Raw genomic sequence first — 25654 nt, forward strand, 5'->3', positions numbered from 1 at the left:
ATCAACCACTTCTTATTTCTATGACAGATTAGCACTGGTTTTGCACTTTTCTAACTGTATGACTTTTCTGGAAATTCATGCAAAATGAGAGCCACTGGGCGCAGGAGGGCAAAGCGCACCGACGGGACAGGGGTGTCACCAAGGCCTCCCTCAGAGGCCATGTAGCAGGAGAAGGAAAGCAACAAATGGAGGGGCAGTGGGGACAGCAGTGGGGAGGAGGGCCAGACCTGTGATGAAGTTGGTAGGAATTAAGAAAAAACTGTCATCATTGCTTTGATAAATCTGTCCCTATGAATATAAGCCATTAACACGTTTGTCTTGATTTCTGATGCTGAGAGATCTGATATACAAGCAGGCTGAACTGGGGCCCCTAATTAATGTTATCTTTGCCAACCCTGAGTGATTAATTACAGGAAGCTGTGATCTAGACCAGCTCAACCCTTACTAATCCCCAAATGTAATTGTTGCCCTCACATTACCTTGCTGTAAAGGTGATGATGAAATGCTGGCTGGCATTGACTGTTGACTGTGACACAAGATCTTATGTATGTGAACACTTCACACTGCAGATTCAGAAACGGGCCTTCGGGGATTACCGCATTGGTACGCAGTAATCCCCGTCTGGCATCCGGCCAAGCAGGATGTGACGCTTACTTCCTGTTCGGCAATCGATGACGTGCGCGGAAATTTATTGTTAAAATGCGCTTCTGCGCATGCGCAACGCTGAACATTGCGGTGGTTTTTTTTAAGACACGCAATGTACTACAGACCATGAGGCCCCTTTTCCACTAGCAATCGCTAGCGTTTGCGCTAAACGCTAACGATTGCGATTCAGCAAAGTTCCAAATTTTCCCGGCGATATTGCTATGCAATGCACTGCATAGCAAAATCGCGGCAAAAATCGTTCTGCGACGCGATCGCGCTTAAGTAAAAAATAAATCGCGGTAGTGGAAATTTTATTAGGCAAACCGTAGCGATTTAAAAATCACTAGCAATTTGGGATTCAGCATCGCAATCGCCACTAGTGGAAAATGGCCCTAACTTCCGGTCCGACGCAGACCGTCTGAGGATGCCGCAGGAGCCGCACAGTAACGTAGGTATGGACACACGTTAGATAGGGCACTCCCCCATAGACTTTCATTAGGCTGAGGTGGGGTGCCGCCTCAGTGTGACAGGGCCCTCAAGAAAAGATGACACCGTGGTATCTGACACTTTAATAATTCCTCCATGCAAAGCCATCTTGTGCTGTGCGGCCCCTCTGTGTTCAAAAAATAATTATAAAAAAAGGCTCCTCTCTATTTGATAGGATTCCACACAGTTCGTCGGGTGTCACACACCTCTGGCCCCTTTGTATTAATATTATTTTTATTGGGTCTCCAGCTAGTGGTATGAACTAATTTGAAAGGTAAAGAAGGTGACATAAGACCTCAAATTCAAAAATACAAAAACTTTATTGGGATACCTTCAAAACAGACACCAAGTCACACTAATTAAAACACTTTTGTTTGTAAACACTGGATAAAAATGGCAATGGTGGGCGGGCGGACGATGACTCGTCCGCTCAGTCACACCGTCACGTGGCATGACCTGAAGGCGGAGTTCCGCTCCGCCTTCTGGGAAACTGTCTTCCGTCAGGTCCACTCGCATGGTGGGCGAGGCCTCACGCCATGTCATCTGTGGACAGTTCCCCTATTGGTGGGCGCCACGGGGGCGGCAGAGTGGACACGCCCCTTCTCTGTGCGCGTCAAGCCGCTCCTTCCTGCTCAATGATTGGAGGCACAGCATATGTGCATATTAATGACAAGTTCCCCACTAGGTCCGCTTGGCGGACGGAAGGCAATTGGTCGCCATAGAGCGACAATCAATGCTGATTGGTTAAGGTTTGAAATGAGGAACTATATAAGATGTATTCGTTGTTATATGTGTCAGATACTGGCTATACTTGACAAAGGAGGTTAGTCCTCCGAAACGTTGTGATGTCAGTAATCTTTTAATAAAGTAAAAAAGATGTGTAGAGAGAATACATTTATTCCCATTTCACATGGGGCAGGGACTGTGCATATAGATCAGGGGTCTCAAACCCAATTTACCTGGGGGCCGCAGGAGGCAAAGTCAGGATGAGGCTGGGCCGCATAAGGGATTACACAAAAAAAGTCCTCAAATGTCATTATTAACAGTTTTAATTATTTCTTCTGAACATGAAGTGTCCTACCTTATAGTTCCCTTCAGTGCTCCCATTACAAGTAGTCCGCCGTGTCCCCGCTGCAAAACGAGGCCTGCAGAGCCCCCAAATCGCCCGGGGGGCAATCCGCAGGCATTTCTTGGAAGGGGAAGAGCTTCTAGCTGTAGCTCTGCCCCTCCTGACGTCAATCGCGGCGGATCGCCACCTCTGCCCGCCCCTCTCACTCTTCCTTCACAGAGAGGGGCGGGGAGAGGTGGCGATCCGTGCGGCGATTGACGTCAGGAGGGGCAGAGCTACAGCTGGAAGCTCTGCCCCTCAGTGCAGTTGTGGATGTTTGCCTGGGGGATTTGGGGGCTCTGCAGCCCTCGTTTAGCAGCGGGGATGCTGCGGATTACTTGGGAGCACTGAAGCGAACTATAAGGTAAAATAGTTAGCTTCCGTGTCTCTTTTGCTTTTGCCGGCGCGGGCCACAAAATGTTGTACCGAGGGCCGCAAATGGCCCGCGGGCTGCGAGTTTGAGACCCCTGATATAGATCCTTGCATGACATTTGGACACACCTCTCACCATTTAAACATTCATTCACCACTGATTCTTAAAGGGAAACAATCCTCATTTGTTAATACATACAAATCCATGTGGACAGAGACAAATGCAATAAAAAATTACGGTATATACCGCAGTGCCAACTGATAAATCCTTTTAGTTCTTTTAAAGGGGCAGGTGTGTAGTGAGTAAATTGCATCCACAACATGATCATTATAAAAAGATGGTAACATTTAATACACATAGATGCATGTTTCACTCTTACACTCCGGTCACTTATCTAGGCAACCATTGCCAATTTGCCTATCATATCCACCCAAGATCTGAGTGGTAAGATCCCTAAACAATGAGGGGGGAGAACAGTGATTTAATTCAAGATATACTGAGAAATCAATCTCAGAATTCAATCCATTTGGTGATAAAGTGCCAAATCTATAAATCCACATTGTTTCAGCACGTCATAGCTCCCTCTCTATGTCTAATTTCCTCTCACCTTTTTTAATAGACATTTATACTATCACAGTACTGCCCTTAAACCTCCCTCCATGGTATTGTTTATAATGTTCTCTTAGAGGCCCCTTATTTTCATTTTTGCTGTTAACATTGGACATATGTTCCAAAATTCTGGTCTCAAATGCTCGTGTAGTCATACCTACATAGTGTAGACCGCAGGGGCATGTCACCCTTTACACTACCCCTGTGGTCTCACAGTTCATGAACGCTCCTATTCTGTACTTTCTTTCATGTCTCGCATCCCAGAACGTTTTATCTTCTGGATAGGAGGACAGACTTTACATCTCCCACATCTGTGCATCCCATTGGGTGGTGGTTTAGCACCAAGCCAGGTTTTTCTCTCATCTTCCTCTTTTCTGTTTCGGAATTCAGACAAGACCAAAACTTCCTTTAAGTTCTTTGCTCTCCTAGCTGCGATCATGGGATAGGGTCCCACGATCTCAGCAATTTCTGGGGATGCTGTCAGGACAGGCCAAACCCTGGTTAGGCTTTCCTTCAAACCATCCCAATGGGACCCAAACTGTGTCACAGTTCTTTCTCTGGGGACGGTGCCCGACCCGTCTTCCTCTTTTGGACCAAGGAGGGTTTCTCGATCACGATTTTTAGCTCTTCGCCAACATTTTCTCAGAACCCTATGAGGGTAACCTCACTCTCTTAACCGTGCATAAAGTTTCTTTGATTCCTTATAGAACTCCTCCTCCTCAGAGCAGTTCCTTCTTAAATGAAGGAACTGTCTATACGGGATATTCCCCACCAGGTGACTGGGATGATGGCTGGTGGCATGGAGAATCGTGTTTTCTGCAGTCGGTTTCCTGTATGTAGAACTTATTAGAGAGCTGCCTCTGATCGCAATTTTAAGATCCAGAAACGAGATTTCCTTTTCGTCACAAACATAGGTTAAACCGATATTTTTGTCGTTCTTATTTAACAATATTATAAAGTCACTCAATTCCTCTTTGCTGCTTCTCCACACCACCAGCACGGTGGTGTAGTGGTTAGCGCTCTCACCTTGCAGCGTTGGGTCCCTGGTTCGAATCCCAGCCTGGTCAACATCTGCAAGGAGTTTGTATGTTCTCCCCGTGTCAGCGTGGGTTTCCTCTGGGCACTCCGGTTTCCTCCCACATCCCCAAAACATACAGATAAGTTAATTGGCTTCCCCCTAAATTGGCCCTAGACTACAATAAATACACTACACAATACATACGACTATGGTAGGGATTAGATTGTGAGCTCCTCTGAGGGACAGTTAGTGACAAGACTATATTCTCTGTACAGCGCTGCGTAAGATGTCGGCGCTATATAAATACTAAATAATAATTAAAAAAAAAAATTATCCATAGGTCGACGTGACGTTGAAACAACTCCATTACGTATACATCCCGTCTCTCCCAGTACCCCAGGTGGAGACAGGCGTATGATGGTGCACACGCCACCCCCATAGACGTCACGGTCACCTTGTGGTAAAACCTCCCCCCAAACAGAAATTTTCTCCCAGGACCAACTGCAAGAGGTCCACAATCAATTGGTTATGTTCTACCAATGCTGGATATGTTTCCCCAAGGAAGAAGGAAACAGCCTCGAGGACCGCCCGGTGGGGAATCGACGTATACAAGGATTCAATATCTATCCCCACCAGGAGGGCCCCCGAGGGGCCGCTGAAAAAACATCACACACTCTGCTGCGCTCCCCCCCAATACTCGCGGGTGGGGGGGGAGGACTTTGCAGCCAAAAAAATCCCCAAAACAGTGCAACACAGCACAGAATGCATTATAAAAAACTTGTATATTAACAAACAAATAAAAACTTGCCTGAACATTCCGACGTTCCTCGAATGACAGTTCATACAGCCATGGCAGATATTTCTCACAAATTTCTGGACACCCCTGGAGCTCTGAGACCTCTCTCAGTGGATCCATGTGTTCCCCTCACGGCAATCTGCCTGGCTGTGCCCGGGACTGCTTCTCCTCTGGATCCTGTTTTGGCACTAACTGTGTGTACGGCACAGTTTCTGACGTCCTAGAGATTCGCCGCTGTATTACTCGAACTTCATTCCTTGCTCCGGGCTCCTTGCAGCCCCGCAATCACTTATCTTTCTTGATAAGCCTTCCAGCGTCTTCTCCACTTTTTCTGCTGTGAAAGTCCTTGATAGACTGATATCTCTGGCCCCGGACCTTTTCTGCCTTTTCTGGGTTTCACGGCACCAATTGTAATAAATATTTGTTGGTTGCTATAGGCAACAACAATACACCTTTGTTCGGCACCATATCACAGGAAGTGTGATAACTTGAAACACATCACAGCAAACAGCATATGAGATAGAACTTCTTAGACATTGTCAAAGGTTCAAGAGTTTATTTGTAAAACAAATATACAGATGTGTTCATCAGAAATCTTATATCTTCGTTACATGTTAACCTCGGCAAAGCAAACGGTCTGTAGAATCTTATGCGTTCCATGCAGACTTGGTCTATCCATAGTGACTAGACCAGGCATTCTTTTTGTTACATCTATGCTAGTTGCACTTAGGCATATATACAGCATACAGATAATGTACAAGGAAAGTATAAACAGGAGTGAGAAGTAAAGTCATAAGTGAGAAGTCCCCCTCGGGAGCCCATGTTGGCTATTCTTATACTAGCCTCTAAAGAGTTAAATGTGACATCATCCCGCAGGGATGATCCAGTTCCCATCGCATGCAATTGGCTGATAATAGTATGTGATGGATGACCCTATCCACGCCTGCTCCGATGGGACAAGCCAAATATGGCGTTTCCTCTACTTGTACCCAGAAATTAGGTGAAACGTTCCCTGGCTATTGTTTACCTTTAGGAAATATGAAAACACTTGATGTTTACAGTAAAGGCTGCCTGGATGTCTGTACATCGTGGAGAGATAAGGCCTCTGGCCTTGTGTAGTCAGAAGCACACTGTTCTCCAGTGCTTTTAAAAAATCCTCCTTGAAGGGAGACTCTCTGCAAATCAAGTCTTTTAACTAAACTCAGTTAAGGTAACTGAGGCCTAAGAATTCAAGCATATCATGCTTACATTCTAACCTTTCAAATTAGTTGGTCCCTCTGTGTTGGCATATTCTGCTACTTCTGCCACCCTCCACCACATGTCTACAGTCTTTCCTCCTGTGTGACATTCTCATGTATTCTTTACATCTCTTGCAGGTTTTAAGGGACCTCTCTGTGAACTTAATGTAGATGATGTAGATGAATGCTCGCCAGACCCTTGTCACCATGGTAAATGCCGTGATGGCATCGCTAGCTTCACTTGCACATGTGACCCTGGCTATACTGGCCATCGCTGTGAGAACCAGATAAAGAAGTGCCACAGTAACCCCTGTCTGCATGGAGGAAAGTGTATTGACCTGGTCAACAAATACCTGTGCTACTGCCAGCCAGGAACTTCAGGTGAGACTCTGAACTTAGCACTGTGCATCATGCAGAGAGATTGCGTACGTTGGATTGTGTGTGGAGAACAAGCAAGCCAGATGTGTCCACTATACGCAAATTGGATGCAGAAAAACTGACTCCAATGAATGTCTATGGACCTGTTTTCACTAAACGCAATTTTTCTGATGCAGATTTTCCCATAGGCATTCATTGGAGTTAGTTTTTCTGCATCCATTCTGCATCCAATCTGCGTATAGTGGAAACAGGCCCTTAGTGTCATGTTTGCTGTTTGAGTATTCACTGGAAGCCTTTATTAGCCGCACATAAAGGACAATTATGCCCCCCAAAAAACTGTAAAGCACACACCATGCACACTTACATATACGATGTACATGACTGTCAGAGTAAAAATGCACTGTAATTTTTTTACTACATATGCAGCATTCCCTTACAGTAGATATTGTGTAATCTGACATTCTTAAAGAGAACCTGTAACAAAAAAAGTCCCCTGGGGGGGGGACTCACCTTGGTAGGGGGAAGCCTCCGGATCCCAATGAGACTTCCCCTTCAGCTGTAGCTGCAGGCAATCCATCGCTGGCTCCCCCGAAGTGTCCCGCAGTCCCGGGCTCGACAAGCCGACAAGTCTTGATATATTTACCTTCCCTGGCTCCAGCGGGGGGCGCTGTTGAGGCTCTCCGCACGGAGATAGGCGAAAATAGTGATCTCTGTCGGGTCTGCTCTACTGCGCAGGCACAGAAGACTAGCGCCTGCGCAGTAGAACGGCCCAACAGCGATCGGCTATTTCCGCCAATTTCCGAGCGGAGAGCCGATACCGCGCCTGCGCTGGAGCCGGGGAGGTAAATATTTACATCCCGCCGTTCCGGGAGGATTTTCGCCGCCGCCGTGGGGCCGAGGAGGACAGGGGAAGCCTCAATAGGATCCGGAGGCTTTCCACACCCGAGGTGAGTACTCCCCTGGGGAACTTTTTCTCACTACAGGTTTTCTTTAAAGCATGGTTCCCTGGCCCTATCCTCAAGGCCCACCAACAGTACGTGTTTTGCAGGAAACCACAAACATGCACAGGTGAGGTAATTAGTGTCCCAGCAGAGCTGATTAACCACCTCTGTGGATTTCCACAAAACATGCACTGTTGGTGGGCCTTGAGGACAGGGTTGGGGAACACTGTCTTAAAGGACACCTGAAGTGATACGGATAAAGAGGCTGCAATATTTATTTCATTTTAAATAATGCATATTGCCTGGCTGTTCTGTTGATGCCCTGCCTCTAATACTTTAAGCTATAGACTTTGAACAAGCATGCAGATCAGGTGTTTCTGAATAACGTCTGACTGGATTTGTCACATGCCTTTTTCAGGTGTGTGTGTGATTCAGACACTACTGATGCTTGAAAGATCAGCAGGTTTCCGGACAACTGGTATTGTTTAAAAGGAAATAAATGTGGCAGCCTCCATATCCCTTTCACATCAGGTGTCCTTTAACTCAGAAGAGAAAAGATCCCATTTTCTCATGATAGCCTGGCCTTTACATCTCTGATGTGGAGAGGAGCACTGTTAATGGCTGAGCACCATAGTCCGCTTCTCATCTGACTATGAGGACCAACAGAGGCTCCAAACATGAGAGCAGGCAGGTGCTGATGAGGTGGAATGGCAGTGTAGGAATTTGCCTTAATACCAGATAGATACTATACAAGGCCTCCATTTCAGTATGACTGTTACAAACAGGCAACTGGTATTTTTGAAATGAGAATAAAGATGACAATTTTTGCTTTGTGTATACTGATACAGGTATAGATAAAATCAACACCTCTGATTATGGTTAAATTACACAGGTTACAGGTTTGTTGTTAGTGAGATTTAGAGCAAGAAAATGAGAGGTGGAGATAATAAAAAGTAAGTACGTGTACATGTAAAGTGCCAGATAACGATAACGGCGCTCCCAGAGCATCTTATGGGCCCTGCAGTTAAGCAATTTTTCTGGCTTAAGGTGGACCCGAACTCTAGCAAGGCACACAATTAAAAGTCTTTATTCAACACAGTTGCTCAAAATTCACAGCTCTGTTCTGTCTGTGTTTAGCCACAACACAGTGTCCAATTATTCATATCAGAATGTGTAAATCAGCTGCCAGCTGCCTCCTCTGAGAGCTTCAGCTCTGTGCTGGTAAAGTAAACAGTGAAACTTAACCCTTTCTGTGCTCCCAGGAATGTGAAACCAATTTAAACTTGAGTTTTTTCAGGCTTTTCATAAATCGTAATGAAGATTTTTTTTCCCCCTAAAGGTTGTTATGCTGTGGCTAAACTTTTAAAACAGAGAGGAAGTTCTGAGTTTGGATTCACTCTAAGGTGCCCATATACACGTCGGTATTGGGGACGGGGCAGGAGCAGTGGTAGATCGACGGTCCATAGTGGTGTACTGTATTCAACAGTGTGAAGCTGCAGTTCAACTAGTCTTAAATCGATTCCCTGCTGGAATTAAAAATTGGTGTGTGGTAGGAATTGATTCTTTCTGAATTAATTCCTTTCAAAAGGGAATCGATTGTTTTGGAACATTGTGTGGAAATTTATATGTGTATAGCCAGCTTTAAAGTAAAATGTGACTACATTATTGAAGAGACATAGGGGTTGATTCACTATAAACCGTGCTAATGTATAACGCTATAGCGTTAAATTCATTATGCATGTTACAGTGCGCGTAAAACTTTCATCAGGCATACACAGCGTGCTTTATAAATGTACAGTGCACGCTGCAAATATACTTCCTACGTTTTCATTGCGCTTCGCCGATCACACACGTTTAACTTAGACTATTACGCGCACAAATTGCAATTATGCAAGTATTTTGATTAGTTGGGTTTCCTTAACATTTACTAAACAAAAATGTACCCTATTGGAAAGGTCGAATAAAATTTAACTTTTAATAAGATTGCATTAAAACATTTGTCATATTTTCTTATTTGCTAGTTAATAAGTAAATTGTGAACCCAGCGGACTGGAGGAAGCAAAAGTTTGGGTCACATGACCATCCTCCTAGTTCACGCTAATAAACTATGAACCCTACACCCAAACTCGACATGTTTCATTTCCTAAATTGGAAACTTCGTCAGGAGTGCTAATAATCAAGTGATAGAGTGCTAAAGTGCTATACACAACATTTACAATATACAATTCACATATTTACAAATAATTTAGCAAAGTAGCAGAGTAACGGCCACCTAACCCGGCAGCCTGCTGGAGAATGAACATCCCCATTCTCCTTTTATAGTGTGGTGGAGATCCCTAAGGATGCTGGGTAGGCTGGGGGGAAGTCCCGACCACCAACCTAATCAGGAAGTTGTGTTGTCATTGGTCATTAGGGTTGTCTGTCAAAAAACAGACCAATAAGGGCCAACAGCTATAGTAGCCAATGTGTCCCCAAAAAGGTGCATAGAATCCCGGTGTATTGCCGAGGATCACCTTACCCTGACGTCCACATATTCATATTCCCCTGCTAAGAACTGCAAGAGAAGACTGCGCTTTGAAACGGAGGAAAAGTATCTCTCCGTGTTTCTGGGCCTCTGATTGGTGGTTAGATGTGACGGGGGTGGGTCCATACGTCATGACTGACACCGCCAGCAACCAAACAGAGAGTTACACCTTCCCCAGAGAGGAGACGCCTGCTCCGCGTCAAAGCGGAAATGCAAGACGTGTATAGGTGGTTACCATAGAGACACGTCCACGCTCACAAGGGAGACGTCAGCTCGGCATTCATGCGGAAATGCGGGACGTGTATAGGAGGTCGCCATAGAAACACGTTGCGCAAGCAGTGGGGGGTGGTATATCCATTATAAGGAGCCAGATCATTGGTTAGAAGCGCTCCAGGACTCAGGTAACCAAGGAGACACATAAATAACATTAATACCAGGCGCCCAGTGATTATTATGACAACTTCAAACATCCCAGAGGACTTCTAATCACATATTATTGCAGTCGTGGAACAACTTACAATATGAATTACGTATATCGCCTAGAAGTATTTTACATGCAGGAGGCGACCAATAAATGGTCAGGTGAAGAAAAGTAGATCGTGCTTAGGGGCTACAAACATACATAAAGCCCCATATCCGGGAAATACACGCACGAACTCATATTGATTAACCCTCATTATCACCTCAAATTAGGATTACCAATCTACAGGCAGGGATGAAGGGAGGGGGAGGATCTCATAAGGTGAAATAGGAAGGTATAAAGAAAATAGGGATACAGAGGAAATGATGACCCAAAACAGAGATGAAAGAAACCCACTCAGGGTAAGGAGATACATAGGGGCCAAAACCCCTAAATAAAAGAGGCAAAGGTGAAGCCCTCATTCAATCCATTTGGACTGAAGGTTCCTAGCCTATAAATCCATCTAGCCTCTTGTTGTTTTAATTTTTGGTCCAAATTTCCACCCCTTTAGTGGGTTTAGTAATCCTTAATCAGGTGTGTTTTTTGTGTATTAAAGTTTTTTTGGCGACCTGACGCCATCGTTACCCTTTCAGTGAGAGGAAAAAGCATCTTACCAGTAAACCTAACAATGTCAGGTTTCCTAGACAGTATACCTGACATGACTGAATTATTAGCAGAGGCTAAGGAAGTGTTTTCATGCAATGATTCATCTGTCCCTCAACCAGAAATTACCTCTTCCCCGACCTCAGAGGTGGATGAGGCTTTTAAGTCCATTTTCAATTTGTATAAAGATCACAATCGTAGTTGGTGGGAGATATCGAGTTTCAACACGTATATTAAAGAACAAATTACTTTTAGGGGTCTTCGCAATTTAGTCACCCCGCATAAACACACTGATGACAAAGACTTTATGACTGGGTGGAATGCCCTTAAGACCAAACAGACTCTAGAATTGATGACTTTCCTGAGGGATTATGAAGTTAAGTGTCTAGAAAAAATAAATGTTAAACTAGCAACGGAACATAAAAAAGTCATTAATTACAAAGAACATCCTGATTATAAAAAACTGGAAGAGAAACTCCAAAAAAAAGTTGAGAGTCATAAGGAGAGCATAAAAACAAGGAAACATAAAAAGTTTGTGCGTGATTGGCGCGATTTTAAAAGTGGGAAGATATATAGTTGGAAAAAGACACCCAATAAAGATCCGATTGTACGGGACCCAGAACTATCTAGTGATGAAACAACCACCGACACTGAATCAGAACCTGAATTAAATAAAAATACAAAACCTGGGGAGAAACCAGGGAAACCAAGAAAATCACGGAGCAGGGGGCAACCAAGAGGGCCAGATCCCACCTCCCCGAACAATCCAAGGCAGCTAAGGAACAGGGACAGATGGGGTTACAAGGCAAATCATTGGAGGAGAAAGGAGGAGGAGTGGTAGATTACAGAGTTGATCCTACCGGTGACATGCGTATTATTAATCTGACGAATTATGTTTTGAATGACGATGAGATCTCAGTCCTCTCCAAGGGCTTAACGTTTGTACCCACACCTGATTTCGATCTTTTTGAGGCAGTAAAAGATGTCAATTTATTTGCGAGAAAACTAGCTGTTTATAAATATATGCATTCTCCCACTATGCAAGCTAAAAGGGATGAAGCAAGGGATAGTAACGCACTTGCCATTTTAAATGGTCTCTTGGAGGAGAATCGAACAGGGGAAACACAATTAGGGGCACCACTAAGTAACTTAACAAGTAAGAGTAAATTTTGCCCCAGTATTGGTGGCTACCCCACAATACAAATTTTTGTTGACACTGTAACAAGAGATCTTGAGGAATTGGTAAAAATGAAACATCATACTACCCGTAATCTTAGCAAAAATGAACAGCTAGCTCTGGATAGCCTGATGACTAATGAGGACCTTATTATTAAAAAATCGGATAAGGGTGGAAATGTGGTATTGATGACACGAGTAGCATACATTGAGATGTGCCAAAACATATTGAGGGATGAAAACCAATATAGAAGGTTGGAGGGAAATCCTACACGGGTCTTCTATGGGGCACTTGAAGGACTACTCAAGGTGGCCCTAGGTAAGAATATTTTGGATAAAAAAGATTATGACTGTATTCTAACAAAATCACCAACCGTTGCCACTTTCTATGCGCTCCCGAAAGTTCATAAACACCTACACACACCACCAGGTCGACCCATTGTATCAGGGAACAATTGCCTCACTGAACAAATTAGCAGATATGTGGACTCTTTTTTGAGACCTTTTGTGGAAAGTCTCCCATCTTACCTCAGGGACACCATGGATCTTCTAAATAAAATAAATGATGTGAACATTGGAGAGAACACTTTGTTGGCTAGCTTAGATGTGGAATCCCTGTACAATAATATAGATCATGGCTTGGGTTTGAACGCCACCAATTTTTTTCTTAGATCCAGAAGTGTCCATCTTAAAGAACATTCATCGTTTATTCTGGAGTTATTGGAGTTTATTTTAACTCACAATTATTTTTTATTTCAGAATAAGTACTACCTACAGAAGAGGGGATGCGCAATGGGGACGGCGTGTGCCCCCTCTTATGCAAACTTGTTCCTGGGGTGGTGGGAGGATCAGATGGTTTTTGGTGAGGACTTGCTTTTCTTTACCTCTCATGTCCTTTTCTGGGGCCGTTTCATAGATGATATCTTCATTCTGTGGGACGGCCCCAGATCCCTCTTTGTGGATTTTGTGGCACTCCTGAACTCAAATGATATTGGGATGTTCTTTACTCATGAAATACATGATGAAAAAATTAACTTCTTGGATGTCCAGATCTCGAAGAATGATGGGGGTGGTCTTGACACAAAAATTTTCCGTAAACCTACAGCCACGAATTCACTTCTAACGTGGAACAGTTTCCATCCAGAACCCCTGAAGAGGGGTATCCCGAAAGGTCAATTCCTAAGAGCTCGTAGAAATTGTACTAAGGTGACTGATTTTACTGATGAATGTAAAACCTTAGAAAGACGTTTTTTGGATCGTGGCTACCCGAAGGAGGTGATAGTCGGGGCTTATGAAAGAGCACGGACAGTGGAGAGAAAAGATCTTCTGACCCCCAAAAATAGGGAGACTAATCGGGAGAGTGGCCAAGCTAGATTGATAAGTACTTACAATAGTCAGTCCCACAATGTGAAGCGAATTCTGGGGAGACATTGGTCCATTTTGAAGCTAGATCCACAGCTAAAAGAATACCTCCCACAATCGCCCCTAATAACATACAGGAGGGGGAAAAACCTGGGGGACAACCTAATGCACTCCTTTTTGCCAGCTAATACTGGCCAGGGTGGTTTAAAGCAGCAGAAAAAGACCTGGCTGAGTGGCCCCCTTAATGGGATGTTTAATTGTGGGAGATGTAAGGCATGTGTGAATGTACTCAAGTGCAAGAGCTTTAAATCCCCCAAAGATGGACGAAAATATGACCTACTGGATTTTTTCAACTGTACTACAGAGGGCATCGTATACGCAATACAATGTCCATGCCCCCTTTTATATATAGGTGAAACGACAAGGCCTGTAAAAGAAAGAATTCTAGAACACCTGGGTGACATCGCCCATAAACGGAATACCTCTGTCTCCAGACATTGGCAAGAAAAACATGAAAGTGATCCATCTTGCCTACATTTTTGGGTTATACAGAGGTGGAAAATGGGTCCTAGGGGTGGAAATTTGGACCAAAAATTAAAACAACAAGAGGCTAGATGGATTTATAGGCTAGGAACCCTCAGTCCAAATGGATTGAATGAGGGCTTCACCTTTGCCTCTTTTATTTAGGGGTTTTGGCCCCTATGTATCTCCTTACCCTGAGTGGGTTTCTTTCATCTCTGTTTTGGGTCATCATTTCCTCTGTATCCCTATTTTCTTTATACCTTCCTATTTCACCTTATGAGATCCTCCCCCTCCCTTCATCCCTGCCTGTAGATTGGTAATCCTAATTTGAGGTGATAATGAGGGTTAATCAATATGAGTTCGTGCGTGTATTTCCCGGATATGGGGCTTTATGTATGTTTGTAGCCCCTAAGCACGATCTACTTTTCTTCACCTGACCATTTATTGGTCGCCTCCTGCATGTAAAATACTTCTAGGCGATATACGTAATTCATATTGTAAGTTGTTCCACGACTGCAATAATATGTGATTAGAAGTCCTCTGGGATGTTTGAAGTTGTCATAATAATCACTGGGCGCCTGGTATTAATGTTATTTATGTGTCTCCTTGGTTACCTGAGTCCTGGAGCGCTTCTAACCAATGATCTGGCTCCTTATAATGGATATACCACCCCCCACTGCTTGCGCAACGTGTTTCTATGGCGACCTCCTATACACGTCCCGCATTTCCGCATGAATGCCGAGCTGACGTCTCCCTTGTGAGCGTGGACGTGTCTCTATGGTAACCACCTATACACGTCTTGCATTTCCGCTTTGACGCGGAGCAGGCGTCTCCTCTCTGGGGAAGGTGTAACTCTCTGTTTGGTTGCTGGCGGTGTCAGTCATGACGTATGGACCCACCCCCGTCACATCTAACCACCAATCAGAGGCCCAGAAACACGGAGAGATACTTTTCCTCCGTTTCAAAGCGCAGTCTTCTCTTGCAGTTCTTAGCAGGGGAATATGAATATGTGGACGTCAGGGTAAGGTGATCCTCGGCAATACACCGGGATTCTATGCACCTTTTTGGGGACACATTGGCTACTATAGCTGTTGGCCCTTATTGGTCTGTTTTTTGACAGACAACCCTAATGACCAATGACAACACAACTTCCTGATTAGGTTGGTGGTCGGGACTTCCCCCCAGCCTACCCAGCATCCTTAGGGATCTCCACCACACTATAAAAGGAGAATGGGGATGTTCATTCTCCAGCAGGCTGCCGGGTTAGGTGGCCGTTACTCTGCTACTTTGCTAAATTATTTGTAAATATGTGAATTGTATATTGTAAATGTTGTGTATAGCACTTTAGCACTCTATCACTTGATTATTAGCACTCCTGACGAAGTTTCCAATTTAGGAAATGAAACATGTCGAGTTTGGGTGTAGGGTTCATAGTTTATTAGCGTGAACTAGGAGGATGGTCATGTGATCCAAACTTTTGCTTCCTCCAGTCCGCTGGGTTCACAATTTACTTATTAACTAGCAAATAAGAAAATATGACAAATGTTTTAATGCAATCTTATTAAAAGTTAAATTTTATTCGACCTTTCCAATAGGGTACATTTTTGTTTAGTAATCCTTAATCAGGTGTGTTTTTTGTGTATTAAAGTTTTCCTTAACATTTGTCAGCTGTTTGTGGACTTTACCGTACGCACGTAAAGAAAGAACACTCTTTAATGAATCAACCCCATAGTGTGTAATGTAAAGTAAATACTAATGCTTTTGCCACTAATTCTAGAAGAACAGCGTTCTGTGATGAAAGAGGCTTTTGGCCACAGCTGGAGGCTATCACAGAGTAGCGTACAGAGACAGGGCCATGTGGGCTGTAGAACAAGGTCCTCCAGTCAAACTGCCCTTGTAAGAGTACCTGTCCACGATGCAAGAAGCTTTGGTAATCTACACTCTGCCCTCTCCTTCAGCCCCCACATCCAAAATGTTAGCAGAGCCTGCAATCTCCACCTTTGCAACATCTACAAAATACACCCCTTTCTGACCCCAGACACTACCAAGCTTCTTATCCATGCCCTCATCATATCCCGCCTTGACTACTGCAATGCTCTACTGTCTGGCCTCCCCTTGAAATGCTTTGCACCCCTCAGGGGCATACCTAGAAATCCCCAGGCCCCCCTGCAAAAAAAAAAAATCTGGGCCCCCCCCCCCCCCCCACCTCCCAAGGGCCTGCTCAGAGACTTTTGGGAGGCAAGAGGGGTCGCAGCATAAGAGGAGAGTGTGGCAGAACGATGGGGAGGGGGGACATTCCCCCCCTCCCTCACCTCAAGCTCTCCTCTCAGCGCTTCCCCTCCTGCAATCATTGGTGGCAGCGGCGGTGGCGGCAGGCTGAACGCATTACCTCCTTCTCGCCGGAGGTCTTCTGTTCTCTAAGAGCAACTTCCTGTTTACACAGGAAGTTGCATGAAGCTCTTAGAGATCGGAAGACCGCTGGCGAGAAGCAGGTAATGTGTTCAGCCTGCTGCCACCGCCGCTGCTGCTCGCTGCCACCAATGATTGCAGGAGGGGGAGCGCTGAGAGGAGAGCTTGAGGTGAGGGAGGGGGGAATGTCCCCCCTCCCCACCGATCTGCCACACTCTCCTCTTATGCTGCGACCCCTCCTGCCCCCCCAAAGTCCCTGAGCAGGCCCTAGGGGGGCCCCGGGCGACCCCGCGACAGCAGGGGACGCATCCCCTATTGTTACGCCAGTGGCACCCCTTCAATCAGTCATGAATGCAGCAGCTAGATCCATCCATTTTTCTCATCGCTCTGCTTCCACCTCTGCGCTCTGCGAAGCCCTACACTATCTCCCTATCTGCTTCAGGATAATTCTGTGCCTTACCTACAAATCTGTGCACAAGACCTGCCCAATCTACATTTCTGAGCCCATCAACAGATCCAGCCCGCCCCCTCCGGTCCTCCAGTGATCTCCGTCTGACCACCCCACGCATTTTTCACTCCCATGCATGCCTACAAGACTTCACAAGAGCTGCCCCCACACTATGGAATAGGGCTGCATGATTTTAGGTAAAAATTGAAATTGAAATTTTTCTCTCAAAAATTGCGATTTCGATTTTTTTCACAATTTTTTTTCAAATCGAGCTTCGGCACTAAATTTACTATGCCCCCAGTATAATTTAGCCAGATACTGCAGGCGGACGATTGCTTAAAGAGAAACTCCGACCAAGACTTGAACTTTATCCCAATCAGTAGCTGATACCCCATCACAAATGGATCATCAGGGGGCTCTGTATGGCTGATATTGTGGTGAAACCCCTCCCACAAGAACAAGAAAAGTACGTACTCTTGGCAGTTTCCTGTCTGTGAGCCTTGCTGCATTGTGGGAAATAACTGTTACAGCTTTTTCCAACTGTCAAAAACCATGCAGCAGCTACATCACCTGTCAGCAGTAAAACCATGCAGCAGCTACATCACCTGTCAGCAGTGTTCACTGGAGTTCCTTTTTAAGAGCCGGGCAGCGGGGACAGTTCATGTGAGGGGCGGTTCACGGGAAGATGATCTAGAGTGCCCGCCCGCTGCCCGCGCGCTTGTCTGGCCCGCCTACCGCTGTGCGCCGATTGGCCAGAGCCACCAGAAGCAGTGAATATGTATTATTGTTAATCAGCGGGGGGGGGGGGGGGGGGGTTGGGTCCACCCGAGCGAGCGGCACACACACCTTTACCAATCGCTGGACAGCGATGGAATGACGGCAGCGGTGGGCGAAGCTGTACAGAGCATACAGCTCCGCCTACCGCTGCCGTCATTCCATCGCTATCCAGCGATTGGTAAAGCTGTGTGCCGCTCGCTCGAGTGAACCCAACCCCCCCCCCCCCCGCTCATTAACAATAATGCATATTCACTGCTTCTGGTGGCTCTGGCCAATCGGCGCACAGCGGAAGGCGGGCCAGACAAGCGTGCAGGCAGTGGGCGGGCACTCAGAAAAAACGAGAATACTGACGATCACCAGATCGTCTTGACACGAACCGCGGTTTCGGTTTTAAACCGAAAAGCCGTGCAGCCCTACTATGGAACTCCCTTCCACTCCCTCTTAGACTCGCTCCTTCCTTCAACACCTTCAAGCAAGCCCTCAAAACACATTTCTTTAAAATGTGTCCCTTCCCCACTCTTTAGATTGTAAGCCTTTGGCAGTGACCCCCCCCCCCTCCGCCCCACCCCTTATTGTGACCAGCAATGACACCCTTATCATGGACTAACTCGGACTTGATTTGCTGGGTCTCTGTAAAATGCATATTATACCCTGTTTGTATGTATAACCTTGTGCTATGTTGTATAACCATTTGCTACCTCTCTGTCTGTCACCCCTTGTTTACATTGTATGTATCCCTATTTATTGTCCAGCGCTGTGTAATATGTTGGCGCTTTATAAATACAATAAATATTAATAATAATAGGGCACATAGGACAATAATGAAGCACAAATTATTCTTTATCCTATCCCTTGGCTTCAGAGACCAAAAAGTGAAATCTGTCCAGTAGATCTTATGACGAGAATAACAGAGTAAATGCCATGGTGCTAATTTCCTGTCCTGTATCTCAGGTAAGCACTGTGAGCACAATTATGATGACTGCGCCAGTAATCCTTGTAAGCATGGAGAATGTAAGGATGAAATCAACAAGTACGACTGTGTCTGTGAGCCGGGATTTACAGGTATCTAAAAGTGCTGTTTTATGTTTTACAGTAATTACATAGAGCGGATATTCCATAGTATACAGTGGGTTGCAAAAGTATTCGGCCCCCTTGAAGTTTTCCACATTTTGTCACATTACTGCCACAAACATGCATCAATTTTATTGGAATTCCACGTGAAAGACCAATACAAAGTGGTGTACATGTGAGAAGTGGATCGAAAATCATACATGATTCCAAACATTTTTTTACAAATAAATAACTGCAAAGTGGGGTGTGCGTAATTATTCAGTCAATACTTTGTAGAACCACCTTTTGCTGCAATTACAGCTGCCAGTCTTTTAGGGTATGTCTCTACCAGCTTTGCACATCTAGAGACTGAAATCCTTGCCCATTCTTCTTTGCAAAAAAGCTCCAGCTCAGTCAGATTAGATGGACAGCGTTTGTGAACAGCAGTTTTCAGATCTTGCCACAGATTCTCAATTGGATTTAGATCTGGAATTTGACTGGGCCATTCTAACATATAGATATGTTTTGTTTTAAACCATTCCATTGTTGCCCTGGCTTTATGTTTAGGGTCATTGTCCTGCTGGAAGGTGAACCTCCACCCCAGTCTCAAGTCTTTTGCAGTCTCCAAGAGGTTTCCTTCCAAGTTTGCCCTGTATTTGGCTCCATCCATCTTCCCATCAACTCTGACCAGCTTCCCTGTCCCTGCTGAAGAGATGCACTGCCGAGCATGATGCTGCCACCACCATATTTGACAGTGGGGATTGTGTGTTCAGAGTGATGTGCAGTGTTAGTTTTCTGCCACACATAGCGTTTTGCATTTTGGCCAAAAAGTTCCAATTTGGTCTCATCTGACCAGAGCACCTTCTTCCACATGGTTGCTGTGTCCCCCACATGGCTCGTGGCAAACTGCAAACGGGACTTCTTATGCTTTCTGTTAACAATGCCTTCCTTCTTGCCACTCTTCCATAAAGGCCAACTTTGTACAATGCATGACTAATAGTTGTCCTATGGACAGATACTGTCACCTGAGCTGTAGATCTCTGCAGCTCGTCCAGAGTCACCATGGGCCTCTTGACTGCATTTCTTATCAGCGCTCTCCTTGTTCGGCCTGTGAGTTTAAGTGGATGGCCTTGTCTCGGTAGGTGTACAGTTGTGCCATACTCCTTCCATTTCTGAATGATTGCTTGAACAGTGCTCCGTGGGATGTTCAAGGCTTTGGAAATCTTTTTGTAGCCTAAGTCTGCTTTAAATTTCTCAATAACTTTATCCCTGACCTGTCTTGTGTGTTCTTTGGACTTCACGGTGTTGTTGCTCCCAATATTCTCTTAGACAACCTCTGAGGCCCTCACAGAGCAGCTGTATTTGTACTGACATTAGATTACACACAGGTGCACTCTATTTAGTCATTAGCACTCATCAGGCAATGTCTATGGGCAACAGTGCACTCAGACCAAAGGGGCTGAATAATTACGCACACCCCATTTTGCAGTTATTTAGTTGTAAAAAATATTTGGAATCATGTATGATTTTTGATCCACTTCTCACATGTACACCACTTTGTATTGGTCTTTCACGTGGAATTCCAATACAATTGATTCATGTTTGTGGCAGTAATATGACAAAATGTGGAAAACTTCAAGGGGGTTGAATACTTTTGCAAGCCACTGTACGTTCTGGAAATATGATTGCCCAGATCCACATTTTTTTCCCCCTCATACATGAAATTCTCTCTTGTGCTGTATTCATACACACAACACACATGGTCTCAATCGCAAGAATGGCGACTGCCAAATAGTGACACCAGACTGAGCAGGACAGAGCACAAGAGTAGCAAAGGCACAGCAAACAACAATCAGAGAATAAGGAAAATAACAAACGCTAGCTAAAAGCGAACACCGTACTCATTCGCAACAGCGAACGCGTTTCTGCACGATCACCGCGCGTTAGGCACCCAGTGATAAGCGTGCCACCCTAACTAGCCACAAGTAACACAAATGAGCACAAACAGACAAGACAGACAAATGAGGTAGCCAGTAGCAACCGCTGCTCCAGCTTACACTCCAGGAACACACAGATCAGAAGGATCCACAGCCGCTACCGCTAGAGGCTAGTACGATCCAAACAAGACGGACAGATGAGGTAGCCAGTAGCAACCGCTGCTCCAGCTTACACTCCAAGAATACATATCAGAAGGATCCACAGCCGCTACCGCTAGAGGCTAGTGCGAGCTAAACAAGACAGAGCGATTCGCTATCAACCGCCGCTGGCGACAGCGCAATCGCAACAGACAAGACAGGACAGAATAGGAAGTATAAATTATACACACACTGACTGCACTAAATAGGAATGCAAGGAGCACTCCCCAAGAATTAACTATACTAAGATAGCAGTGGCTGACACTCCAGGTGAGTCCAGCAGGAACAAACCTCTATGAGCAGCAAAGGATTCTGGGATCACATGGTATTTATACTGCAAGCCTTAAAAGGAGGCAGCTAGGCCGTTTGCATGACAAGTGTATGCAAATTGCTCAGCAGCAGAGCAGGTCTGAAACTTGCAAAGCACAGGCAGGTCTCTTTTCCAGAGACCTGCAGCCCAAGGACAAACAGCTGTCTGCCCGTGCAGACAGCTGAGCAGATCGTTACATGACTGCACTCAGATCAAAGGGGGCCGAATAATTATGCACACACCACTTTGCAGTTCTTTATTTGTAAAAAAAATCTTTGGAATCATGTGTGATTTTCGTTCCACTTCTCATGTGTGCACCACTTTGTATTGGTCTTTCATGTGGAATTCCAATAAAATTGATTCATGTTTGTGGCAGTAATATGACAAAATGTGGGAAACTTCAAGGGGGCCGAATACTTTTGCAAGCCACTGTATGTGGTACAACCATTTAAATCCATCCGTCCCATATGGAGCAAACCTGTATCATGCCTACAAAAAAAAAGTAAAAAGTTTATTACTTACCTAAGTGGAGGGAAGCCTTTGATCCATCCACAAGCCCACCTTTGCCATGCACAGTCCCTCTGAACATAGCTGACAAGTTGATGTGGTCATGTGCCTGGGTGGGAAGGAAGCTGTCAAAATAAATGTCTGTGGGTATTATATTGCAAAAGCTCCAAAGATATCATGCTCTAGATTAGACATGTTGTTTTCTGCATACACTGTGAAATCAGCAGGAATGACAGAGGATTCTGGGTAATCTAGCCTCTTTTGCTGCTGCAGGTGAATCATGTGACATTGGTGTGGATGAGTGTAACAGGAGCCCTTGCCAGAATGGTGGACAATGCAGCAACCTTCCAGGAGGATACAATTGTGCCTGTAAACCAGGATACACAGGTCATAATTGTGAGACTGGTTTGCCAAGTGAGTACCACAATGAACCTGACTGTGAAAACACACTACAGCTGTTTATGAGATGACTAATATGTAAACCTTCTTTTTCTTGGGTTTTTACATAGTCTAGGCTTTTGTAATAATTGTAACAAATAAATGCACCTCCCATTTTGCACATCATTAGCCAAACACAGGCCAATAGCTGCATAGCATCAGGGCTGGCCTTTGCATCCTGTGCAACTGCAAAAGACAACATGTAAACAGTCACTAAGAGAGGCATAGCCATAACATCCACATACCATGAACATTCACATGATGCCATCTTTTTCCACCATCAACCCATTCGCATAATAAAGGGAACCAGAGAGGATGAAAAAAAGCTTTTATACATACCTGGGGCTTCCTCCAGCCCCATACGCCTGGATCGCTCCCACGCCACCGTCCTCTGCTGCCTGGATCCGCCGCCACCGGGTCCCATCATTGCAGCAAGTCGGCCAGTCGGCCGGCGCACGGGGCCAATTCTCCGCATCACAGGGAGCTCCCTCCATACAGGTACGCATGTGGCTGCTTACTGCGCAGCCCCATGCGTACGGGTATGGAGGGAGCCCCTGTGATGCGGACAATTGGCCGCGTCCGCCGGAAGTGACGGGCCCGGTACCGCCGATCCAGGAAGCGGAGGACGGCGGCGTGGGAGCGATCCAGGCTTATGGGGCTGGAAGAAGTCCCAGGTATGTATAAAAGCCTTTTTCTATTTTACACAACCATTCCTCTCTGGTTCCCTTTAAGTATTTTGAAAACTCGTCCACATATTGATGCTGTAAGGATATTTCCATTCTGCTGTTTTGCTGCCCTGCTACTGCAGTGTTCTTTATAACAGCCCCTTACCCAGTGGGATGGAACTTGATTGGTTTAACGTGATCAGTTTTATTAGTTTGGTGTAAATGGTGATTTCCATGGCTAGACTTTGCACCTAGTGGCGTAGCTAGGGTGTTTGACACCCGGTGCGGATAATTTACCCCCCCAAAAAAAGCGAAGCGGCAAAAAAATGGGTGTGGACATGACATCACAAAGGTGGGGGTAACTGTAATAGTAAGGCAGTGGGCTAATATAGGTAGCCAGAATAGTTGCCCCTAGCATAGGTTAGATAGGTAGGTGCCCCCAGTATAGGTTAGTTAGGTAGGTGCCTCCTATATAGCCAGTATAGTTGCCACCAGTATAGGCTAGCTAGGTAGGTAGGTGCCCCCAATACAGGTTAGATAGGTAGGTGCTCCAGTATAGATTACATAGGTAACTGCCCCCAGTATAGGTTAGATTGGTAGGTGCCTCCAGTGTAGGTTAGATAGGTAGCTGCCTCCCAGTATAGGTTAGATAGGTAGCTGCCTCCCAGTATAGGTTAGATAGGTAGGTGCCCCCCAGTATAGGTTAGATTAGGTAGGTGCCCCCCAGTAAAGGTTAGATAGGTAGCTGCCCCCCAGTATAGATTAGATTAGGTAGGTGCCCCCAGTATAGGTTATATAGGTAGCTGCCCCCCAGTATAGGTTATATAGGTAGCTGCCCCCCAGTATAGGTTAGATTAGGTAGGTGCCCCCCAGGTTAGATAGGTAGCTGCTGCCTAGTATAGGTTAGATTAGGTAGGTGCCCCCCAGTATAGGTTAGATTAGGTAGGTGCCCCCCCAGCAAAGGTTAGATAGGTAGCTGCCCCCCAGTATAGATTAGATTAGGTAGGTTCCCCCAGTATAGTTTAGATAGGTAGCTGCCCCCAGTAATAGGTTAGATGGGTAGCTGCCCCCAGTATAACCTATACTGGGGGCCGCTACCTATCTAACCTATACTGGGGGCAGCTACCTATCTAACCTAGATAGGTAGCTGCCCCCCCCCCCCCCCCCAGTGTAGGTTAGATTAGGTAGGTACCCCCCAGTATAGGTTAGATTAGGTAGGTGCCCCCCCAGCAAAGGTTAGATAGGTAGCTGCCCCCCAGTATAGATTAGATTAGGTAGGTTCCCCCAGTATAGGTTAGATAGGTAGCTGCCCCCAGTATTAGGTTAGATGGGTAGCTGCCCCCAGTATAACCTATACTGGGGGCAGCTACCTATCTAACCTATACTGGGGGCAGCTACCTATCTAACCTATACTGGGGGCAGCTACCTATCTAACCTAGATAGGTAGCTGCCCCCCCCCCCAGTATAGGTTAGATTAGGTAGGTGCCCCCCAGTATAGGTTAGATAGGTAGCTGCCCCCAGTATTAGGTAGGTGCCCCGATAATGGAGGGGAGAGCCGCAGCCGCGGGGAGGGCAGCCCGACTTCTCCCTCCCTTCCTTCCCCAGGGCTGCCCTCCGTGCTCCCCTTCCAGACTGCAGAGAGCAATGCGCATGGAAGCCTGTACTAAATTACTCACCTACCTGGTTCCAATCGCCGCTGGTCTTCTCCTCTCTGTCTGCATACGCTGATATACACGCTGCTTTCTGTTTAGCCGGACGCTAATGTACTAAAATACATATTAAAATTATTTATGAATGTCAGTTTGCAAAATAGCGTTGATGCAGGAATATGCAAAATTTGTATAAAAAGGTATGCAGCTTTAAAATGGAACAATCAAAGGTGCAATTTGATTAGTCCATTTTCAAGCTGCATACATTTGCATACACAATTTGCATAAACCTGCATCAACACAGAATTATTTGCATCTCATTGATCATCCCTACTAGTGACACAACTACTCCTTGGACTATATCCTTACTGCTTAGATGTTATTATATATAACATACTGTATATATAAACAACATTTATAGATAATAGATTTATATATAAATGTCTAAATAACAGATTTATATTCTACTAGTTTACCTAGTGTACCTTCAAAAACTGGCTCTAGGTAAGGGATACCGCCGCCAATGCCGCATGTTAGCGCGCATGCGCGCACCCATCTGCCGCGCACACGCTCGCCCGGCTCTCTGGCCCCGTCCTCCTGTCCCAACAGCTGTCCATGCAGCGCACATGCGCAGTAGCAAAAAAGCACGGACCCAAGGACACAGGGACAGGAGTGTAGTCAAGGACAGTTAGGTTTTATTAGGTAGGATATCTGTCCACAAAACCTGCCCAACCTGCATTTCGGATCTTACTCAGAGGTACACACCTAGCTGCTCACTCCACTCCTCCAGTGAACTTCTCCTGACTGCCCCCTCGCATCACCCAGTCCCATGCATACCTTCAGGACTTCTCAAGAGCTGCTCCAACACTATGGAACTCCTTACCTCCCCCCATTAGGGTTACCCCCTTTTTCAACATCTTCAAGAAGGCCCTCAAAACACACCTTTCACTCTGGCCTACCCCCCCTCACTGGGGCTCTAAACCCGCAGCTGAACTCTGGTCCACTACCTTTCGTGTCCTTCCCTCTC

At 45.6% G+C, this 25654-nt stretch overlaps 1 protein-coding gene across 1 annotated transcript in view; it reads left to right on the forward strand.

Annotated features, from left to right (window-relative positions):
- The window catches only part of LOC137562834 (neurogenic locus notch homolog protein 3-like), a 111889-nt gene that overhangs the window by 79106 nt on the left and 7129 nt on the right, over positions 1 to 25654 (forward strand). Inside the window, exons 18-20 of the mRNA XM_068274579.1 lie at positions 6412 to 6654; positions 18825 to 18935; positions 22149 to 22289. Of these exons, the coding sequence (XP_068130680.1) occupies positions 6412 to 6654; positions 18825 to 18935; positions 22149 to 22289 (495 nt within the window). The remainder of the gene's footprint in view (positions 1 to 6411; positions 6655 to 18824; positions 18936 to 22148; positions 22290 to 25654) is intronic.

This window comes from Hyperolius riggenbachi, chromosome 3 (genome assembly GCF_040937935.1).
Source record: "Hyperolius riggenbachi isolate aHypRig1 chromosome 3, aHypRig1.pri, whole genome shotgun sequence".
NCBI classification, from domain to species: domain Eukaryota; kingdom Metazoa; phylum Chordata; class Amphibia; order Anura; family Hyperoliidae; genus Hyperolius; species Hyperolius riggenbachi.